At 43.3% G+C, this 20,451-nt stretch overlaps 1 protein-coding gene across 3 annotated transcripts in view; it reads right to left on the reverse strand.

Moving 5' to 3' along the window:
* Window positions 1–20,451, reverse strand: part of LOC109905611 (pleckstrin homology-like domain family B member 1) — an 84,955-nt gene that overhangs the window by 25,002 nt on the left and 39,502 nt on the right. For 2 of the 3 annotated variants that reach the window (XM_031790675.1, XM_031790676.1), the window contains exons 7-10: window positions 1,889–2,200; window positions 1,152–1,298; window positions 725–862; window positions 188–247 (exon numbers count right to left, since the gene is read on the reverse strand). In XM_031790675.1, coding sequence (XP_031646535.1) covers window positions 188–247; window positions 725–862; window positions 1,152–1,298; window positions 1,889–2,200 — 657 coding nt within the window. The remainder of the gene's footprint in view (window positions 1–187; window positions 248–724; window positions 863–1,151; window positions 1,299–1,888; window positions 2,201–20,451) is intronic. The other variant, XM_031790677.1, reaches the window with a different exon arrangement.

Genomic DNA, 20,451 nt, shown 5'->3' on the forward strand with positions numbered 1-20,451 from the left:
AGAGACAGAGAAACCACCAAGGAAAATGAAGAACCAAAATAAAGAAAAAAACACCCATACTTAAGTCTAAGAGCCATCGTCCAAAGCTCTTCTAAGGTAAAACACCAATGCATACAACAGATGGAAGGATGGAGCATTCCTCGCTGGGGGAGGTTGAAGAGCGACTGCTACGGCTGGGTGAATTTACCTTGGGATGGCAAAACCAACTAGATACGGTCTTGGGAAGCCATCCAGGATTTGGCAATGCCTTTAAGGAATGTCAAGATACCAGAAAAGGCTGTTCAGTCCCTTTGAGGCTTACATGATGTATAGTCAGTGATGTGAAACGTTCGGAACGCTGCAGAAACATCACGAATATAACTGCCATGAATCTTTTTTTCTATCTGTCAGAAAATGGTATATATTGTTCTACAGGATACATTTCTACGTGAACGTTCTGTAACGTTACATCCACCTGAACAGGAACTATAACAGACAGTCCAGTGGAGGGAAAGGTGGGATGGGTTGTGTCTGTGGTGTTTAAACACAATGTTAAGATCTCACAAATCTCACCTCCCTGTCTGCATACCCACCGTCTGTCTGTTGGTTTTCTCCATTAAAATACAACACAGTAACGTTGGAATGACAGGTTTATAAATGGGGCTAAAAGTCATCGCCAGGTGGTAAGACTGGTTACTGTGTACAGGAGATTATACTGTGTGTGTGTTTTCCCCCAGGGTCCGACCTTGTCTTTCTCCCTCTGGATGGTGTTCTCCAGCTCCTTGCGCTTGTGTTGCAGCTGTCTGATGATCTCCGTCTCTGCCTCCATCTGGTCCAGTTCCGCCTGCCTCTCCCCTTGTAGCAGGGCCCGCTCCATCTCCGCCTGGGAACGGGACACACCCGTCACACATGAGCCCCCCTGGCCCCCTGCTCCAATCACAGAGCTCCCTAACAGACAGCAGACCTAGCGGTGCATGTGACTTGACACCACCCAGTGCTCATTCAATCACTTTCTGCTTGTTTGTGTTACTAAATGTATGTGAATGCACACACACTCACAGACACACAAACAAACACACACACAGTATATAGTTTCCTTCAGATTCCCCACATATCTTTCTAGTATTAGAAGTAGCTTACTATCTGGAAATTGAACTGATGGACTTTCTTACCTCCTGCTTGGACTCCTGTAGCTGTTGCTCCAGCTCTGTTATTCGTGATTTGAGCTCGTCGACTCGGGCCAGCACTCTGACCCTCTCGTCCTCCAGGTAACCCAGCTCTGCCCGCTCCACGCCGCCAGAAACAGACTGCTCTTCATGCTGAAGGGGGAGAGAGACAGAAGAGGCAGGCACATTGTCACATATAGGTGTGAAGAGCATGGCCCATTGGCAGTAGTTAACGGTTTCAGTCGGTTGCACGCACACACAGACACACACATTAGGTTAGGGAGGGACTATTTACATCACACGCCTCCTTGTTAAACACTGTCGCTTGGCAAACAAATGTTGTGATCTTCCTCCTGTGTCTGTTTAACCATCAATCGTGTCAAAATTCAAGGTCAGGCTATGTCTAGCAATTTTCCACATTAAATGCATGCAGTAAGCTCTTGCATGCTGTTGTCATTTCAACGGCATGCCTGTAGTTCTCATAGTAAGTACTAGTATGTCATGCCTGTAGTTGTCATAGTAAGTACTAGTATGTCATGCCTGTAGTTCTCATAGTAAGTACTAGTATGTCATGCCTGTAGTTCTCATAGTAAGTACTAGTATGTCATGCCTGTAGTTCTCATAGTAAGTACTAGTATGTCATGCCTGTAGTTCTCATAGTAAGTACTAGTATGTCATGCCTGTAGTTCCCATAGTAAGTAGTAGAAATGATGAAAGTGATAATAGACGGCCCTACGTCTGACCTGGTATCGGTCTCCATTGTGGAGGGCCTGTGGAGGAAGTGGCGTCCTCACCTCCTGATGGGTGCTCTCTGTACTGCTGCACTCCTCCTTGAGGTTCTCCTCGTCGCTCTCCCTCTGCTGTCTCTGGGCCATGCTACGACGCAGCGAGCTGGACCCTGCCAAGCTGTCCATAGAGGGTCTCCTGGCCGCCCCCTCCCCCGGTCCCAGACCCCCAGGGAAGCCCATCCTCCCCTCTGCCTCACCCCCCAAGGGCCCGTCGCCCTTGTTGTACTCAGCACACAGGTTCAGGATGGTCTCCAGCCTCTGCCTCTCCTGTGGACAGACAGAAACATAGAAGATCTGATTACATCCAGCCTCAGCTGCAAATATGTCCTCCTCCTCGCCCTCGCCCTCGCCCCAAATCTCATTTCCTGTGTGTGGCTGCCACTGATGCCAATCTGGAAATGAGCAATTTGGAGGTGGGTGGAGATAAACAAAACCCTCCCCAGACCCTCCCCCACCTCCCCCCAGTGATGGCATCTTTCCTCAGGAACCAGGTCTTATCAGGGACAGATCTAGCTCCAGCAATGGCTAGGCCAGACCAAGCTGGTCTTATACGCAGTACAGATCACACTCCTACCAAACAACACAAAAAACTCCCTTAACCGACATGTTTGTGGATGTTGGTGTGTTCATAGTTATTGTGTCATTGCCTATAACTGGGTCACAGGAAGTTAGTAGGTTAACTATAGGTACTATACTGACGACCGTATCTTGATCCCAATGAGCAGACATATAGACTGCCTGTGCACCCCTGAAACAACAAGATGTATCACAGCTGGCAGTGCATTGCCAGTGTCATGAGGTCCTACTCAGGGGTCTCAACAAACACAGTGATTGTAGAAACAGGTGTCATTCTAAGAGGTGTGCTGGCCCACCTCTGCAGCAGTCCATTGCTGCTCATCACCAGGTGACCCCTGAGGTGACCTTTAACGTCTAAAATTCAACTGGCCCCTGCTGTGAATCCTTTGCTGCAGACGCTGCGGTTTTACAGAGACACGAGTTCCTTTTCACTCTATTGTGCCGAACCAACTGTACTGTGCTGACTTGGACTTGGCTTTTCTTTTTACATTGTTCTTTCCAGCACGGTTCCGGTAACCGGCTAGGTTTTAGACCTAACTAGGGATACTTGGGGTGGCAGGTAGCCTAGTGGTTAGAGTGTTGGGCCAGTAACCAAAAGGTTGCTAGAACAAATCCCCGAGCTGACAAGGTAAAAATCTGTCATTCTGCCCCTCTTCCTAGGCCATCATTGTAAATAAGAATTTGTTCTTAACTGACTTTCCTACTTAAATAAACATTTGACTGAAGTTTTCAGGTGGTAGGCTCTAGAATTTTTGATGCACACTCAGACAGTGATTCCCTGTGATTTAGGTAAGTGAGGTTCTCTGATTGGGGTTCCACACACCAAACCCTACATTACCTTAACCTGTAATCTGAGTCAGCCAGCTTTACTTAACAGAGGGTTAGAAGAACAAGCCCTGGGCTACAATATGTTCACTAGAGATATGAGGGGAAAGCACAACAACAGTGGAGCCTCCATTTGCAATGCACAACACCCACATCTTACTGGCTTTCATCTGAAAATGGCACCATGCATTCCCTTTCTGGATTCACTGATTAGTGAATTAGGTCTAGAAAATGCAGGCCTGACTACACCGACAGCTGAGAAATACAGAAAATGTTCTCGTTCCCTGCATTTTTGTTTGCTAAGAATGTAGTTTAATAAGAAACAGAGCATACCGACAGCAGGCATTCATGGGGCTTTAAAGTTTGTATGGCATACATCCAGCAGCTTTTCTCTCATATCATGTTACAGGACCTGGCTGGCAGTGCATGGCCCTGGGCTATAGAGAATCAGGCTTGGGTAAAAAAAAAAATGTTTTTCAAATATCTGCCATACGGGGCAGGTTTGCACTTTTGGGAAGATCCCATTGGTTCCATTGTGCCAGACAGAGCTGCTTAAATATTTGGAAGAAAACACTATTTGAACAGAGGTCTGAAAAGAATATCTGGATAACATACTATATGCTCTCTCGAATCCCACCACCTCTCTGTGAGCATGTTTACTTTTTGATGCTGTTAGAAAGTTAACAGAGAGTCAACATAATCGCTGTGTCCAAACAGACTGTCTGAACACAGTAGGCCTGTCTGTCTGTCTAGGTTCAAAGAGCCTAGGCTGATTTCTGTTTCTGCAATGCCCATGTGTTTCTCTGTACATGAATCATCATGACAGCGTCAAATTAGCATAGACACAACCTTCGCATTATGTGATTTTCTGATCTTATGTTCAGTGACTGGTTGCCCGGTTTTTTCTAACTTCAGCAAATTGCTAGTACGTTTTTTTTCCCTCGCACAAGCAGAGCTAGTGTCTAAAGACCTTCAAGAGTGGAGCACCTCGCCATCTGACACACCATTTGAGCACTTTGCCATCTGACGCACCGTTTGAGCACCTCGCCTTCTGACGCACCGTTTGAGCACCTCGCCATCTGTTGCACCGTTTGAGTACCTCACCATCTGACACACCGTTTGAGCACCTCGCTTTCTGACGCACCGTTTGAGCACCTCGCCATCTGACGCACCGTTTGAGCACCTCGTCATCTGATGCACCGTTTGAGCACCTCGCCTTCTGACGCACCGTTTGAGCACCTCGCCATCTGTTGCACCGTTTGAGTACCTCGCCTTCTGACGCACCGTTTGAGCACCTCGCCATCTGACGCACAGTTTGAGCACCTTGCCTTCTGATGCACCGTTTGAGCACCTCGCCTTCTGTCGCACCGTTTGAGTACCTCGCCTCCTGACACACCGTTTGAGCACCTCGCCTCCTGACGCACCATTTGAGTACCTCGCCTCCTGACGCACCGTTTGAGTACCTCGCCTCCTGACGCACTGTTTGAGCACCTCTACTCCTCTTGTATAAGCACAAAGTACCCTCTTTTGTTTTACAAGCAGAGCTCCCAGTGCCTACGGTGTTTTTATGTTCAAGTCCCAGGCCACCACAGACTTAAGTGTCAATATGTAACTTTTTGGAGGACCTGACAAAATCCACATAGAAATGTGAGTTATAGATCTATTCTTCTACTTGAAAGCAACTCTAAGAAGCGTTAGATCTGTTCAATGTGCGCTATTTCTATGCTTCCCGTTTGTACGTTTTTTGGGGGCTCCCGAGTGACACAGCGGTCTAAGGCACTGCATCTCAGTGCTAGAGGTGTCACAACAGACCCTGGTTTGATTCCAGGCTGTATCACAACTGACCGTGATTGGGAGTCCCATAGGGCGGCGCACAATTTGCCCAGCGTTGTCCGAGTTTGGCCGGGGTAGGCCGTCATTGTAGATAAGAATTTGTTCTTAACTAACTTGCCTATATAAATAAATGTTAAATTATGCGTCTTTCACTTTCGGTTTTGTACACCTGCTTCAAACAGCTGAAACAACAACATTGTTGGTTATGGGAAAATATATTTCACAGCGGGTAAGATGGTACAATGATTCTCTACATTATTTTATCTTATTTTGTCATATAAACTGAAATTAGGCAAACTATTAGAGTTTTAACTTCTTGGTGACAGGGGGGCAGTATTGAGTAGCTTGGATGAATAAGGTGCCCAGAGTAAACTGCCTGCTACTCTGTCCCAGATGCTAATATATGCATATCATTAGTAGTATTGGGTAGAAAACACTCTGAAGTTTCTAAAACTGGTTGAATGATGTCTGTGAGTATAACAGAACTCATACGGCAGGGGAAAACCTGAGAAAAATCCAACTAGGAAGTGGGAAATCTAAGGTTTGTAGTTTTTCAACTGTTTGCCATTCCAATATACAGTGTAAATGTTGCACTTCCTAAGGCTTCCACTAGATATCAACAGTCTTTAGAAAGTTGTTTCAGGCTTCTACTGTGAAGGAGGGGGAAATGAGAGGGGAATGAGAGAGGGTGTCTGGCAGAGTGCCACAGGCTCTGAGGCGTGGTCACGAGAGAGTTAGCTCTCGTTCCATTGCTTTTCTACAGACATAGGAATTCTCCGGTTGGAACATTATTGAACATTTATGATAAAAACATCCTAAAGATTGTGTGTAAAATATTTCTATGCTTGAGGAATTTTAATTATGAGATTTTTGTTGTTTTGAATTTGGCGCCCTGCACTTTCACTGGCTGTTGTCGAGAAGGGACGCTATACCGTCCAACATATCCCAGAGAGGTTAACAACCAGGAAATGGCGGAGGGATTTTAAGGTCAAATCCCTCAGTTTATGAGCCTTAAACAGTCTCTGTAGATGTCATTAGCTAGCTCCCCCAGGGTAGAGGCACGGCAGAGGCAAGGTGGGACTAAAGTTTTCCAAGCACCTTTAAAGCACACGATACCAAAACCTGGTGGCACAGTCAGAACCCGAGGAGTCGAGAGGAAAGGAGAAGAGGGCGACTCATTGGATCTCCAAGTTGGCCCACACGTCTCACTCTGAACCTGCAGCTTCCGCTCCGTGTAGGTCTAAGTTACTGACTGGTTCCAATCACAACATAGCATATTACTTCACATCCACTACCTATTAAACACATGACTGTTAATGGTCTAGCACCCGCTAGTCTCGTGCTTTGATACCGATTATATGACACAGAGAATTCCAAGAGTTTCCTCGAGTTCCACAACCAGCATGGCAGCATCCACACAACACTATGTAGGCCTAATGTAAAAAATGTAAACCAAACATGTAAAGTGCTGGTCCCATGTTTCATGAGCTGAAATTTAAAAAATCCCAGAAATGTTCCATACGCACAAAAAGCTTATTCCACTCAAACTTTGTGCACAAATTCATTTACATCTCTGTTAGTGAGCATGTTTATCCTTTGTCAAGATAATCCATCTACCTGACAGGTGTGGCATATCAAGAAGCAGATTAAACATTATGATCATTATACAGGTGCGACTTGTGCTGGGGACAATAAAAGGCCACCCTAAGATGTGCAGTTTTGTGACAAAACACAATGCCACAGATGTCTCAAGGGAGCGTGCATTTGACATGCTGACAGCAGGAATGTCCACCAGAGCTATTGTCAGAGAATTTAATGTTCATTTCTCCACCATAAGCCGCCTCCAACATTGTTTTCGAGAATTTGGCAGTGTGTCCAATCGGTCTCACAACAGCAGACCACATACAAGCACGCCTGCTTAGGACCTCCACATCCGGCTTCTTTTCCTGCGGGATTGTCAGATGGGAGAAGAGAGTGGGGGGGGGGGGGGGGGTTTCTGTCAGTAATAAAGTCCTTTTGTGGGGAAAAACTCATTCTGATTAGCTGGGCCTGGCTCCCCAGTGGGTGGGCCTATGCAATCCCAGGTTTTCTTATATGAACTGTAACTCAGCTAAATCTTCGAAATTGTTGCCTGTTGCATTTATATTTTTGTTTATTTTGTTGTTTAAAGTTCACCATGTTCAAGAGTAAAAAACAACAACTATCAATTATTAAATCAATCAACCAATGAAAATTCAATTTGATCATCTACAGTACAGCAAATTGAAGTCAGCAAATCAGTGGGCTACTTACTCTCATTGTGGAGGTGTGAAAAGGCAAAGCTCTAGGAGGACAGTGAGGCTCATTGGAGTCCCGTTCAAACAAATCCAAGTCTCCCTCCTTGAGGCAGATAAACAAACACAGCCCTTCTACAGAGTCCCACCCCCAAACCCCTCCATTGTCTCCAGACCTGAGTAAACACAGAGATGTAGGGATGACAATGAAAGATATTTAGTGCCCTCAATAAACAACAGGCCTCTGACTCACATTCCTACCTAGTGTATAGTCGTGGCCAAAAGTTTTGAGAATGACACAAATATTAATTTTCACAAAGTCTGCTGCCACAGTTTGTATGATGGCAATTTGCATATACTCCAGAATGTTATGGAGAGCGATCAGTTGAATTGCAATTAATTGCAAAGTCCCTTATTTGCCATGCAAATGAACTGAATCCCAAAAAACATCTTCACTGCATTTCAGCCCTGCCACAAAATGACCAGCTGACATCATGTCAGTGATTCTCTCGTTAACACAGGTGTGAGTGTTGACGAGGACATGGCTGGGGCTCACGCTGCGATGCTTATTTGAGTTCGAATAACAGACTGGAAGCTTCAAAAGGAGGGTGGTGTTTGGAATCATTGTTCTTCCTCTGTCAACCATGGTTACCTGCAAGGAAACACGTGCCGTCATCATTGCTTTGCACAAAAAGGGCTTCACAGGCAAGGATATTGCTGCCAGTAAGATTGCTCCTAATTCATCCGAAATCTAAATTTATCGGATAATCAAGAACTTGAAGGAGAGCGGTTCAATTGTTGTGAAGAAGGCTTCAGGGCACCCAAGAAAGTCCAGCAAGTGCCAGGACCGTCTCCTAAAGTTGATTCAGCTGCAGCATCGGGGCACCACCAGTACAGAGCTTGCTCGGGAATGGCAGCAGGCAGGTGTGAGTGCATCTGCATGCACTGTGAGGCAAAGACTTTTGGAGGATGGCCTGGTGTCAAGAAGGGCAGCAAAGAAGCCACTTCTCTCTAGGAAAAACATCAGGGACAGACTGATATTCTGCAAAAGGTACAGGGATTGGACTGCTGAGGACTGGGGTAAAGTCATTTTCTCTGATGAATCCTCTTTCCGATTGTTTGGGGCATCCAGAAAAAAGCTTGTCTGGAGAAGAGAAGGTGAGCGCTACCATCAGTCCAGTGTCATGCCAACAGTAAAGCATCCTGAGACCATTCATGTGTAGGATTGCTTCTCAGCCAAGGGAGTGGGATCACTCACAATTTTGCCGAAGAACACAGCCATGAATAAAGAATGGTACCAACACATCCTCCGAGAGCAACTTCTCCCAACCATCCAGGAACAGTTTGGTGATGAACAATGCCTTTTCCAGCATGATGGAACACCTTGCCATAAGGCAAAAGTGATAACTAAGTGGCTCGGGGAACAAAACATTGATATTTTAGGTCCATGGCCAGGAAACTCCCCAGACCTTAATCCCCTTGAGAACTTGTGGTCAATCCTCAAGAGGCGTGTGGACAAACAAAACCCCACAAATTCTGACAAACTCCAAGCATTGATTATGCAAGAATGGGCTGCCATCAGTCAGGATGTGGCCCATAAGTTAATTGGACAGCATGCCAGGGTGGATTGCAGAGGTCTTGAAAAAGAAGGGTCAACACTGCAAATATTGACTCTTTGCATCAACTTCATGAAATTGTCAATAAAAGCCTTTGACACTTATGAAATGCTTGTATTTATACTTCAGTATTCCATAGTAACATCTGACAAAAATATCTAAAGACACTGAGGCAGCACTTTGTGAAAATTAATATTTGTGTCATTCTCCAAACTTTTGGCCATGTCTGTCCATACTGCATGTTCTCATGTCTGACCTATTCAGATGGAAGAGTCGAATTTGATGTTGCTCCAGCGTTGAAGTAGCGTTGAAGTAGTAGCAGATCCAGCTTGCTGACAGGAGGAACACTGACTGGATTTCCTAGCCAAGCTAAAGACTTATTCCTTATCTGCTAAAGTGAGACTCAAGGGATCAGCTCAGTCACAAGTCTAAACCACAACCAGCCTTACAGTTACACTACAGTCTGCTCCACAGGAAACTACTTAATGAGAAGTAAAATACTGTACAACAAGGTCCATCCCTGCTATGGCCAACCTGGGATTTGAACCCACATACCCAGAAAAGCCAAGGTCAGGGTTGACAGTACTACTCAATAGTCAAACTGGTTGCAATTCCAAGATGGCAGTACTCCCACCAACTAACCCACCCACGTTCCATTTATCCATGACTCATTCCTGGTTATTTCATGTTGTTCTGCACTGTTTACTGAGTCATTCTTCCTCCCACCTCCATTTAAATTCATCGACAGACAAAATGTGACAGCACAACACAAACTCGCAGCGAGCTCTCTAAGCATCATTAGCTTTCCTTCTCATATTAGCAAAATGTACTTAGCTTGTTTAGCTAACTGACTGGCAGCGATCCAATGAGTAAATGAAGTGTACAGTTAAGAAAGTCAAAGGAGATTACAACCCAGGAAAATGTTAGGGTAATTGCTTGACATGAGACCGATTTGATAAAGAGTCTGGAGTGAGGATACATGGTGTCTTGCAGAAAGTGATTGATGCTCCTCGTTGGGACATTCAGGCACACTCATTTCTAGCCAGCGATTTTAAGGCATTCCCCAAACACCGGGACTCTATCTATCCCTCACTCTCTCAACATCCTCTTTCTTTGAGTAAGTAAGTAGCTTTCTCACAAACCCACTCTCCCTATTCTTTAACGACTAGGCCTATTCTTTAACGACTAGGCCTATTCTTTAACGACTAGGCCTATTCTTTAACGACTAGGCCTATTCTTTAACGACTAGGCCTATTCTTTAACGACTAGGACTATTCTTTAACGACTAGGCCTATTCTTTAACGACTAGGCCTATTCTTTAACGACTAGGCCTATTCTTTGAATCAAAGCATCTCTTCCTCATTCTTGCCTTCTTTCCAATGTGAATCTGTGGTTGTACCAGTCTCTCTCCCTTCTTCCTCCTTTTTTCTGTTCCTCTCTCTCCTGTCCTTGTTATACACTTCTGCATCCTTTTCCCAGTGAGCAAAGCTGTTTACAATGACATATTTTCTGATGGCATGGTCAAATTACACTGAGTTTATAAAACATTAAGAACACCTTCCTAATATTGAGTTGCACTCCCCCTTTTGCCCTCAGAACAGCGTCAATTACTCAGGGCAGGGCCTCTATAAGGTGTCAAAAGCGTTCCATGTTGACTGCAATGCCTCCCACAGTTTTGTCAAGTTGGCTGGATGTTCTTTGGGTGGTGGACCATTTTTGATAAACACAGGAAACTGTTGAGCGTGAAAAAAACAGCACCGTTGCAGTTCTTGAAACAAACCGGTGCACCTGGCACCTACTCCATACCAAGTTCAAAGGCACTTAAATATTTTGTCTTACCCATTCACCCTCTGAATGGCACACATACACAATCCATGTCTCAAGGTTTTAAAATCCTCCTTTAACCTGTCTCCTCCCCTCCATCTATACTTTTTGAAGTGGATTTAGCATAAATAAGTGATCATAGCTTTCACCTGGTCAGTCTATGTCCTGGAAAGAGCAAGTGTTCTTAATGTTTTGTACACTCAGTTTTGTACACTCAGTGTATATACACTGACCAGAAAACAACCTACACCCCTGTGGGGAATGCCCATATTCTAGGCATCTTGTCAGCCGTTGGATTGGAACATGTTTTGGTATTGCTAAAATGTTGCACTGTAGACATGCAACAAGGCCACCACCGAGTTACCAAGAACAAATTCAGAGTCTCACTGATGCAAAGGCATTCTTCACAACTCATAACCCAAAGAAAAAAATAACGTCACACTCTCCTTAGTGCAGCAAACACTGGGAAAACAACCACATTGAAGATCTCTCTCTCTCTCTCTCTCTCTCTCTCTCTGATGAAAAATCACGGCGGTTTCCGCTAGTCACTAGCTCGCGCTAATTAGAACGGCAGCTTCAAACAGCCACATGGAAGACTAGCCCTCCAGCAGCATCCAGTACTGGTGTCCATGTCCCAAATGATACCCTATTCTCTATACAGTGCACTATTTTTGATCAGGTCCCATAGGGTAAAATAGGATACCCTTTGGGATGCAGCCTGTATCACTGACTATGTTTGAGAGGAAACTTGTTGTCCCTGGTCGAACTGGCTTGCATTCAAAACGAATGATGCCTCTATTAATGAGACAACAGCCCCCTTCCCCTGGATGTCTCTCTGAGTGGCAGTAAGGCCGGTCTTACAGCCACATGTCAAATAAAAAACAGAGACAAGTTTCGAGGAAAGATGCAAGTGAAGTATGATCCCGTTTTAGAAGCTGACTAGATGACAAAGGTTTCCAAACCTATACATTGTGTTGTGCCCATCATCCATCCCACAATATTTAAATGCAAAACAATGTACTACAGGAGAACATGGAAGCACCAAGTCTACACCACCATACAACTAGTAGCTTTTATGATACTGCAGCATGCTTTCTATGATATCCATAAGACCAGGTTTGTCCAGGTGAGGTTAAATGAACATACGGTCTCTCACTCTCTGTCTCCCCACTTTCTTTCCCTCTCTCTCTGTCTCCTCCCTTTTGGCTGGGCCCCTGTCTGAGAAGACAGAACACACTGGCACGGCAGGATGTTGACTAGGCTAAACTCAGACTTCACAGCCACACAGTAGAAGATGAATGACCCCTGACCTCCAAACATTTACACCCTCAGGTTGGAGTTTTCACTGTGGCCTGAGTTGTGCTCATTAAAAAGGATAGTTCACTCAAATAACAAAATTACATACTGGTTTCCATACAATGGAAAATGAAAATGACCCCTGAGTCTAGGTTATCCCTCCCTGTTTCTGTCTATTTGGTTCCTAACTAACACGACTCTAGAATCTCTTAGCGACAGACGCAGAGGTCTTGAAGCTGAGTGTGTTTGACGTTGTGTGGATAGGATGCACTTTGAAAGGAAGTGTAAGAGTTTCATGGTATGTTTCTCTGTGAGAATTGAATCATTCAATTCAAGGTCATCCTAGCATAACATTGTTAACCTCTCTAGGGTAGGGGGCAGCATTCGGAATTTTGGATGAAAAGCATGCCCAAATTAAACAGCCTGCTACTCGGGCCCAGAAGATATGATATGCATATAACTGGTAGATTTGGATAGAAAACTCAAAAGTTTCCAAAACTGTTCAAATAGTGTTTGTGAGTATAACAGAACTGATTTAGCAGGTGAAAACCTGAGAAAAATCCATTCAGGAAGTTTTTTGGGGGATTTTGTAGTTTTCTATTCAATGCAATTACAGTATCCATTGACTTAGGACTCCATTTGCAGTTCCTATGCCTTCCACTAGATGTGAACAGTCTTTAGAATTAGTTTCAGGCTTGTAATTCTTATAAATGAGGGAGTAAGACCAGTCTGAACGAGTAGACCCTAACGTGACGCAGAGTTTTTTCAGGTGCATGTACAACCTGAGGATTGAATACAAACATCGTTTGACATGTTTCTATGAACTTTACGGATACAATTTGGATTTTTTTGTCTGATTGTTTTGACTGAGTTTGAGCCTGTGGATTACTGAAGAAAACGCGCTAACAAAACAGAGGTTTTTGGATATAAAGAGACTTCTTCGAACAAAAGGAACATTTATTGAGTAAATGAATGTCTTCTGATTGCCACCAAATGAAGATCATCAAAGGTAAGGGATTAATCTTATCTCTATTAAAGTGTTTTGTAACACTTCTGCTTGGCTGGTTACTGTTTGTAATAATTTGTCAACTGGGCTATGTTCTGGGCTAGGTATGTTCTGGGCTAGGTATGTTCTGGGCTAGGTATGCTTTTGCCTAAAAGCATTTTATAAATATGACACTGTGGTTGGTTTAACAAGAAGTTCATCTTTAAACCTATGTAAAATATGTTTTGTTTTCTGAATTTTTATAATGAGCATTTCTGTAATTGAATTTGGCGCTCTGCAACCTCACTGGATGTTGGCGAGATGGGACGCTAGCGTCCCACATACCCTAGAGAGGTTAATTCTACAGTAATTCTACAGTACAGGCCTAATGTAAAACTTTTATTCTGGCCTAGCGAGTGGCGCAGAGGTCTAAGGTAGAGGCATCACTACAGATCCGGGTTTGATCGCGCTTTAGCGACTCCTTGAGGCGGCCGGTTGCATGTACGCTGACTTCAGGTCACCAGCTGTACGGTGTTTCCTCTGACACATTGGTGCGGCTGGCTTCCTGGTTAAGCCAGCAGTCTGTCAAGAAGCAGTGCGGCTTGGCAGGGTTGTGCTTCGGAGGACGCATGGCTCTCGACCTTCACCTTCCCCGAGTCCGCACGGCAGTTGCAGCGATGGCACAAGACTGTAACTGCCAATTGGATATCAAGCACATTAAGCATATTTCACATGCTCTAACCAGCCAAATCTCCAAAGTCTAAAAACAGGTTGAAACTGTTAATCTGAAAGCCACCATTGTGAATTGCTCTGCAAATGAACAGCCTATGACCTCAACATAACACACCCACACACCAACTTCAGCACATGCAGGAACGCACAGGCCCACGCACACATACACACCAACTCAAGCAGATACAGGCAGACACGCACGTACACACACAACCCATTGTTTCCTCCCAATTCCACATCTATTCTGGAACAACAAACAATAATTGCGTTAACTTCTCTAGGGTAGGGGGTAGCATTTGGAATTTTGGATGAAAAGCATGTCCAAATTAAACTGCCTTCTACTCAGGCCCAGAAGATAGGATATGCATATAATTAGTAGATTTGGATAGAAAATAGAGGTCGACCGATTGTGATTTTTCAACGCCGATACCGATACCGATTATTGGGGGGGGGGGGTTGGCCAGGTGGGATGCTAGCGTCCCACATACCCTAGAGAGGTTAACAGTTTAAAAACTTGTCTGTGTAGCTCTCTCTTGCTAATGCAGTTATAACCAACGAAACAATGAATACCCGACACAAGTCTTTAACACCATCCAAACACACAGACACATAACAAATCACATTTAAATATAGACAGAGACAGCAACAACAGTTCCATGATTGCTAATATTAGAGCTGTCCCCTGTTACCCTCATGAGTGCAGTCACATTGGAGAGGAAAGCTGGGTACTCCTGAGCCAGAGAGAGTAAGTACAGCATGGCTTGGTCCCTACTCTGTCCCGCTGTGTGTGCTTCCGATCCGCTTCCATTGAGGACATTACGTTGCTCCATTACTGGTCCTAGATCAGTGTAGTATGTACAGTCAAGCTTTGGCTGCACTGTGGCTCTATTGCTAGGTTATTTTCCCAGTGCTGGCTTGTTCAGTTGTGATTCACCTCCTCATGTTTCAACAGAGCTTGGATGGAGATCATTCCTCTGTCCTCAGGCCCAGGAGGAGAGGCTTAGACACTGGGAGGAGTGGTCAGAGCTCACTACATGGGGCTGACTTCCTCAAACGGGATGTGGCTTACATAACCACGCCTATGTTACTGATTAATATTTATATCCTAATAGAATTTATAAAATATTAAGAATCCTACAGCCAAATCAACAGATCAGAAAAACAAGTTATTGGGGGCCTATTTGTTTACAATGCTCTAGTCTTAAGACATGTTTCTGCACACCCTTGGGAGACCATAAAGTAGGAGCTCTCCTAAAATACAGTAAGGTAAGAACAGTCCCTCTTGTGGAAATATTTTTTTATATTTGTTTTTGTTGTCAAGATAACATTTCTTGTCTTCTTTTCAGACAGAGGGTTTTTGACCGCTTGCAACTTCTGGAAATGAAGCTTCTCCTCCCGGTCGTTCCAATTTGCTCGTAAAATGATTTACCTAATTAATGTAAAAATGAACAACTGCTATTGGGTAAACTTTATCTACTTGAATATAAAGTGTAATCCCCCTTCATCTAAAATGAATGCATTAAGATGGTAATGACAAAAACAAATTTCAGATCACGGTTATTGTCCGTAATAGTCGGCTACACGATTACACAATAATTGTGACAGCCCTATGACCTCTATCTCACTGAATGTTCTCTGAATGCAGATAGCCTAACATATTTTTGATCACCTCACATGCCATCTTAAGCACCCAACCAACGATTGCTTTGAAACAGCATGGTAGCGTGCCGTATTTGGCAAATCGTGACAATGGGGCGGTAGAACTGACACAGAGAACCTAAAATAGACACAGAGCATATTTATTGTTATTCACACAGAAAAGCTACTACAATAGTTTCCCTTCAAATGGAGTATGAATGAGAGATGTGCTACTTACTGTCTACTCACAGATAATCTGGGTCTCTCTTTTCTCAATCAAGCTCACTATAATCTTCCCTGGCTAGTAAACTCGATACTCACGTGCTTTAAAACCACACACACAGGCCTCCATGGATGCTTCTAACTCTAGGCCTAATGATGGAATGTAGTTAGAATAATAAAGTTGTATACTGCTGTAAGAACTACAAAATATACAAGTGTTTAAAATCAACCACAGCTACCTGACGGTCACCAAATTTCGTCAGCCGGTGATTGTCAAGCAAATAACTAGTCGGGCTCACAGTAATTGGGGCGGCAGGGTAGGCTAGTGGTTAGAGCGTTGGACTAGTAACCGGAAGGTTGCAAGTTCAAACCCCCGAGCTGACAAGGTACAAATCTGTCGTTCTGCCCCTGAACAGGCAGTTAACCAACCGTCATTGAAAATAAGGACGTCATTGAAAATAAGAATTTGTTCTTAACTGACTTGCCTAGTTAAATAAAGGTAAAATAAAAATTGACCGTAAGTTAACAAATACATTTATAATTTTCTGGCTTCCACACACAGCCTACAAGCCACTGATGCAGACCTTTGGAACATCTACATTTTAAAAAGTCTAATAAATCCTTGTAATATAGCCTACACCTTCACAATAAATCCATTATTTATTTTAGACAGGTCTAAAGAAACATGATATGAAGAAAATGTAGTCTATTTCAGAAGAACAAAATAGCATACTTTGAGTTGTCCTGTTCTGGCTATGCCATGGCTGTGGGCTACACTAGGTTCATTTAGCAGACAAGATTTGCTTAGAAGTCCGTAGAATTATTTTCTATTATTTTATAGTATGAAGAATACAATTGAACAAAGCTGAATAAAATAGAAAGGATGTTTTCTCCAAACGATTTGAGGAAGTGCGCACGTGCAACTATTCTGTTTGAACTTCTTTGGGGTAGGGGGCAGTATTTTCACGTCCGGATGAAAAGCTAAAAGCTTTGGATAGCTTTGGATAGAAAACACTCTGAATTTTCTAAAACTGTTTGAATGATGTCTGTGAGTATAACACAACTCATATGGCAGACAAAAACCTCAGAGAAAATCCAACCAGGAAGTGGGAAATCTGAGGTTTGTAGCCTATCCAATATACAGTGTCTGTACTTACTTCGTAAGGCTTCCACTAGATGTCAACAGTCTTTAGAACCTTGTTTCAGGCTTCTATTGTGAAGTGGGAGAGAATGAGAGCTGATTGAGTCATGGGTCTGCCAGAAGGCCATGTGCTCAGTCAGGCGCACGCACGCCCGTGGGAGTTAGCTCTGTTCCCTTTCATTTCTAAAGACAAAGGAATTCTCCGGTTGAAACATTACTGAAGATTTATGATAAAAACATCCTAAAGATTTATTATATACATAATTTGGCATGTTTCTACGAACTGTAATATAACTTTTTTGACTTTGTCTGGACCTAGTGCCTGCGCATTTGGATTACTGTACTAAAATGCGCTAACAAAAAGGAGGTATTTGGACATAAATTATGGACTTTATCGAACAAAACTAACATTTATTGTGGAACTGGGATTCCTGGGAGTGCATTCTGATGAAGATCATCAAATGTAAGTGAATAATTATAATGCTATTTCTGACTTTTGTTGACTCCATAACATGGCGGGTATCTGTATTGCTTGTTTTGGTCTCTGAGCGCTGTACTCAGATTATTCCGTGGTGTGCTTTTTCCGTAAAGCTTTTTTGAAATCTGACACAGCGGTTGCATTAAGGAGAAGAATATCTTTAACCTTTCTAGCGCAGGGGTTCCACTAGCGGAAGACCTCGACAAACATTCTGCTGAAAAGGCAGTGCGCAATATTCAAAAATATTTTTTTGAAATATGTAACTTTCACACATTAACAAGTCCAATACAGCAAATGAACAGCGTCCTTATCCAATTCCGAGGTGCATATTGAAGGTATTGGAAGAACTGTCCACATTTACTCCGTCAGCCAACAAGATGAGTAGGTCTAACGAACAGCAAAAGCACTAGCCTATGTCAAATCTACTATCCTCATAGGACAAAAGTTGTCCTATTATATTCTGTGTGAGGAATAAATATTCCAAACAGTCTGGGACAGTTGTGGGATGCAATAGATCCCAAATTAATACAAGCACTAGCATCAAAAAATCAATCTTTAATAAGGCTGACACAACAGATCAGAACGTTTAACATAAAATGTTGATAGCCTAATAGATTATTTCTTCACATTATAAGAGCAACAATGTGCACACGGCAGTAGGCTATTGTTCCATTAGTGCAAAAACGCCATTCTCAAAAGTGACCACAAATACAATTATGCATTTAATCCTTTTATTATAAAGGTGCATTTTTAGGGTGAAAATGATCTTCCCCAAACTTGAAACTCACGCGCTGCTTATGTATGCCAGTTAGGCTCTACACCCTTTGTAACATGGAGTAATGTGCTTAATTTTAAGAAGTTATTTGGCCACCTTAGTTGTGATAAACCTTATCAAATCATATAGGCCTATGGGCTAGGTTACATGACGTGCATGAATATGATTTTCTTTAAAAAGGCATTTCTTACCTTAATCATTCAAAAGTGATAATATATACAGTTGGAGGTTTACATACACTTATGTTGGAGTCATTAAAACTCGTTTTTCAACCACTCCACAAATTTCTTGTTAACAAACTATAGTTTTGGCAAGTAGGTTAAGATATCTACTTTGTGCATGACACAAGTAATTCTTCCAACAACTGTTTACAGACAGATTATTTCACTGTATCACAATTCCAGTTGGTCAGAAGTTGACATACACTCAGTTGACTGTGCCTTTAAACAGCTTGGAAAATTCCAGAAAATGATATCATGGCTTTAGAAGCTTCTGGCTAATTGACATCATTTGAGTCAATTGGAGGCGTACCTGTGGATGTATTTCAAGGCCTACCTTCAAACTCAGTGCTTCTTTGCTTGACATCATGGAAAAACCTAAATAAATCAGCCAAGAAAAACATTTTTGTAGACTTCCACAAGTCTGGTTCATCCTTGGGAGCAATTTCTAAACGCCTGGAGGTACCATGTTCATCTGTACAAACAATAGTACGCAAGTATAAACACCATGGGACCACGCAGCCATCCTACCTCTCAGGAAGGAGACTCGTTCTGTCTCCTAGAGATTAACGTACTTTGGATGCGAAAAATGCTAATCATCTTCACAAGGTCCTTTGCTGCTGTTCTGGGAATGATTTGCATTTTTTCGCATCCAAAGTACGTTAATCTCTAGGAGACAGAAAGATGAACAGAGCAAAGTACAGTGAGATCCTTGATGAAAACCTGCTACAGAGTACTCAGGACCTCAGACTGGGGAAAAGGTTCACCTTCCAACAGGACAATGACCCTAAGCACACAGCCAAGACAATGCAGAAGTGGCTTCGGGACAAGTCTATGAATGTCTTTAAGTGGCCCAGCCAGAGCCCGGACTTGAACCCAATTGAACATCTCTGGAGAGACATGAAAATAGCTGTGCAGCGATGCTCCCTATCCAACCTGACAGAGCTTGAGAGGATCTGCAGAGAAGAATGGGAGAAACTCCCCAAATACAGGTGTACCAAGCTTGAAGCACCATACCCAAGAAGACTCAAGGCTGTAATCGCTGCCAAAGATGATTCAACAAAGTGCTGAGTAAAGGGCCTGAATACATATGTAAATGTGATATTAAAAAATATATATGTTTTACATTTGCTAACATTTCTAAAAACCTGTTTTTGCTTTGTCATTATGGGGTAGTGTGTTTAAATTGATGAAGACATTAAAAAAAAATCAAGGGTCAAGGGTCCTGAATACTTTTCAAATGCACTGCATGTCCCTCGAGCTAGAGAGAACAATAATAACCTAAATCGTATCCATGCTAATTCTGAGACGCTCAGCTGACAAATAAGGGTATTTTTGTTTAGCTAAGTTTAGAAATGTTGCTGTGAGCATGACGAAACTTGTCAGCATTATAATGGTAACGGAATATGTGATATCATCATCCTTGGACCTCTCATTACAACAATGAGATCCTCTTCAGTAGACTGGCGTTTTCACAACACTGTCTGACAGTCAGAGCAGCCAGCCAGTGACTAACGCCATATGCCAAGTGTCTTGGCCAAGGCAACGCTTCACTAATCAACCATGTATAGCACTACAACTCAAAGGCAGCTCAGACGTGACAAATAATATCCTTAACTGTCTGGACTCCTATATGATATAGAGCTCACCTCTGAAAATAACATCTAACGGTACCGTTTCACTGGTTTATGTGGCACGTTATACTTGGATGAAAGAGAATGAAGGCGCTGTGTAAACATTGCAAACAGACGGTACGAATGATGTCGTCCCTGGCGAACACTTCCGTTTTCTCGGTCAACAAATCACACAAATGTCTTTCCAGAACACTCAAATAATTGAGTATGCTTGGTACAGTAAACAAGTCTTATGTATAAACCCTGCTGATAGTTTCAGGATGCCAGAGAGAGCCTGTGCTGCCTCCCTCTGTAGGGATAGATAGCTGTACCCAGCATACCTCCTTGCTTCGGGCATGACACTGATCCCCAGGGTCTGACTGACTGCATCCGAAAATAACTTGGCGACAAAGTGTAGTTAGTTACCCCTGGCTTGGACAGACCAGACCAGACAGACAGACACGGTCCATGGG

This window comes from Oncorhynchus kisutch, linkage group LG15 (genome assembly GCF_002021735.2).
Source record: "Oncorhynchus kisutch isolate 150728-3 linkage group LG15, Okis_V2, whole genome shotgun sequence".
NCBI classification, from domain to species: domain Eukaryota; kingdom Metazoa; phylum Chordata; class Actinopteri; order Salmoniformes; family Salmonidae; genus Oncorhynchus; species Oncorhynchus kisutch.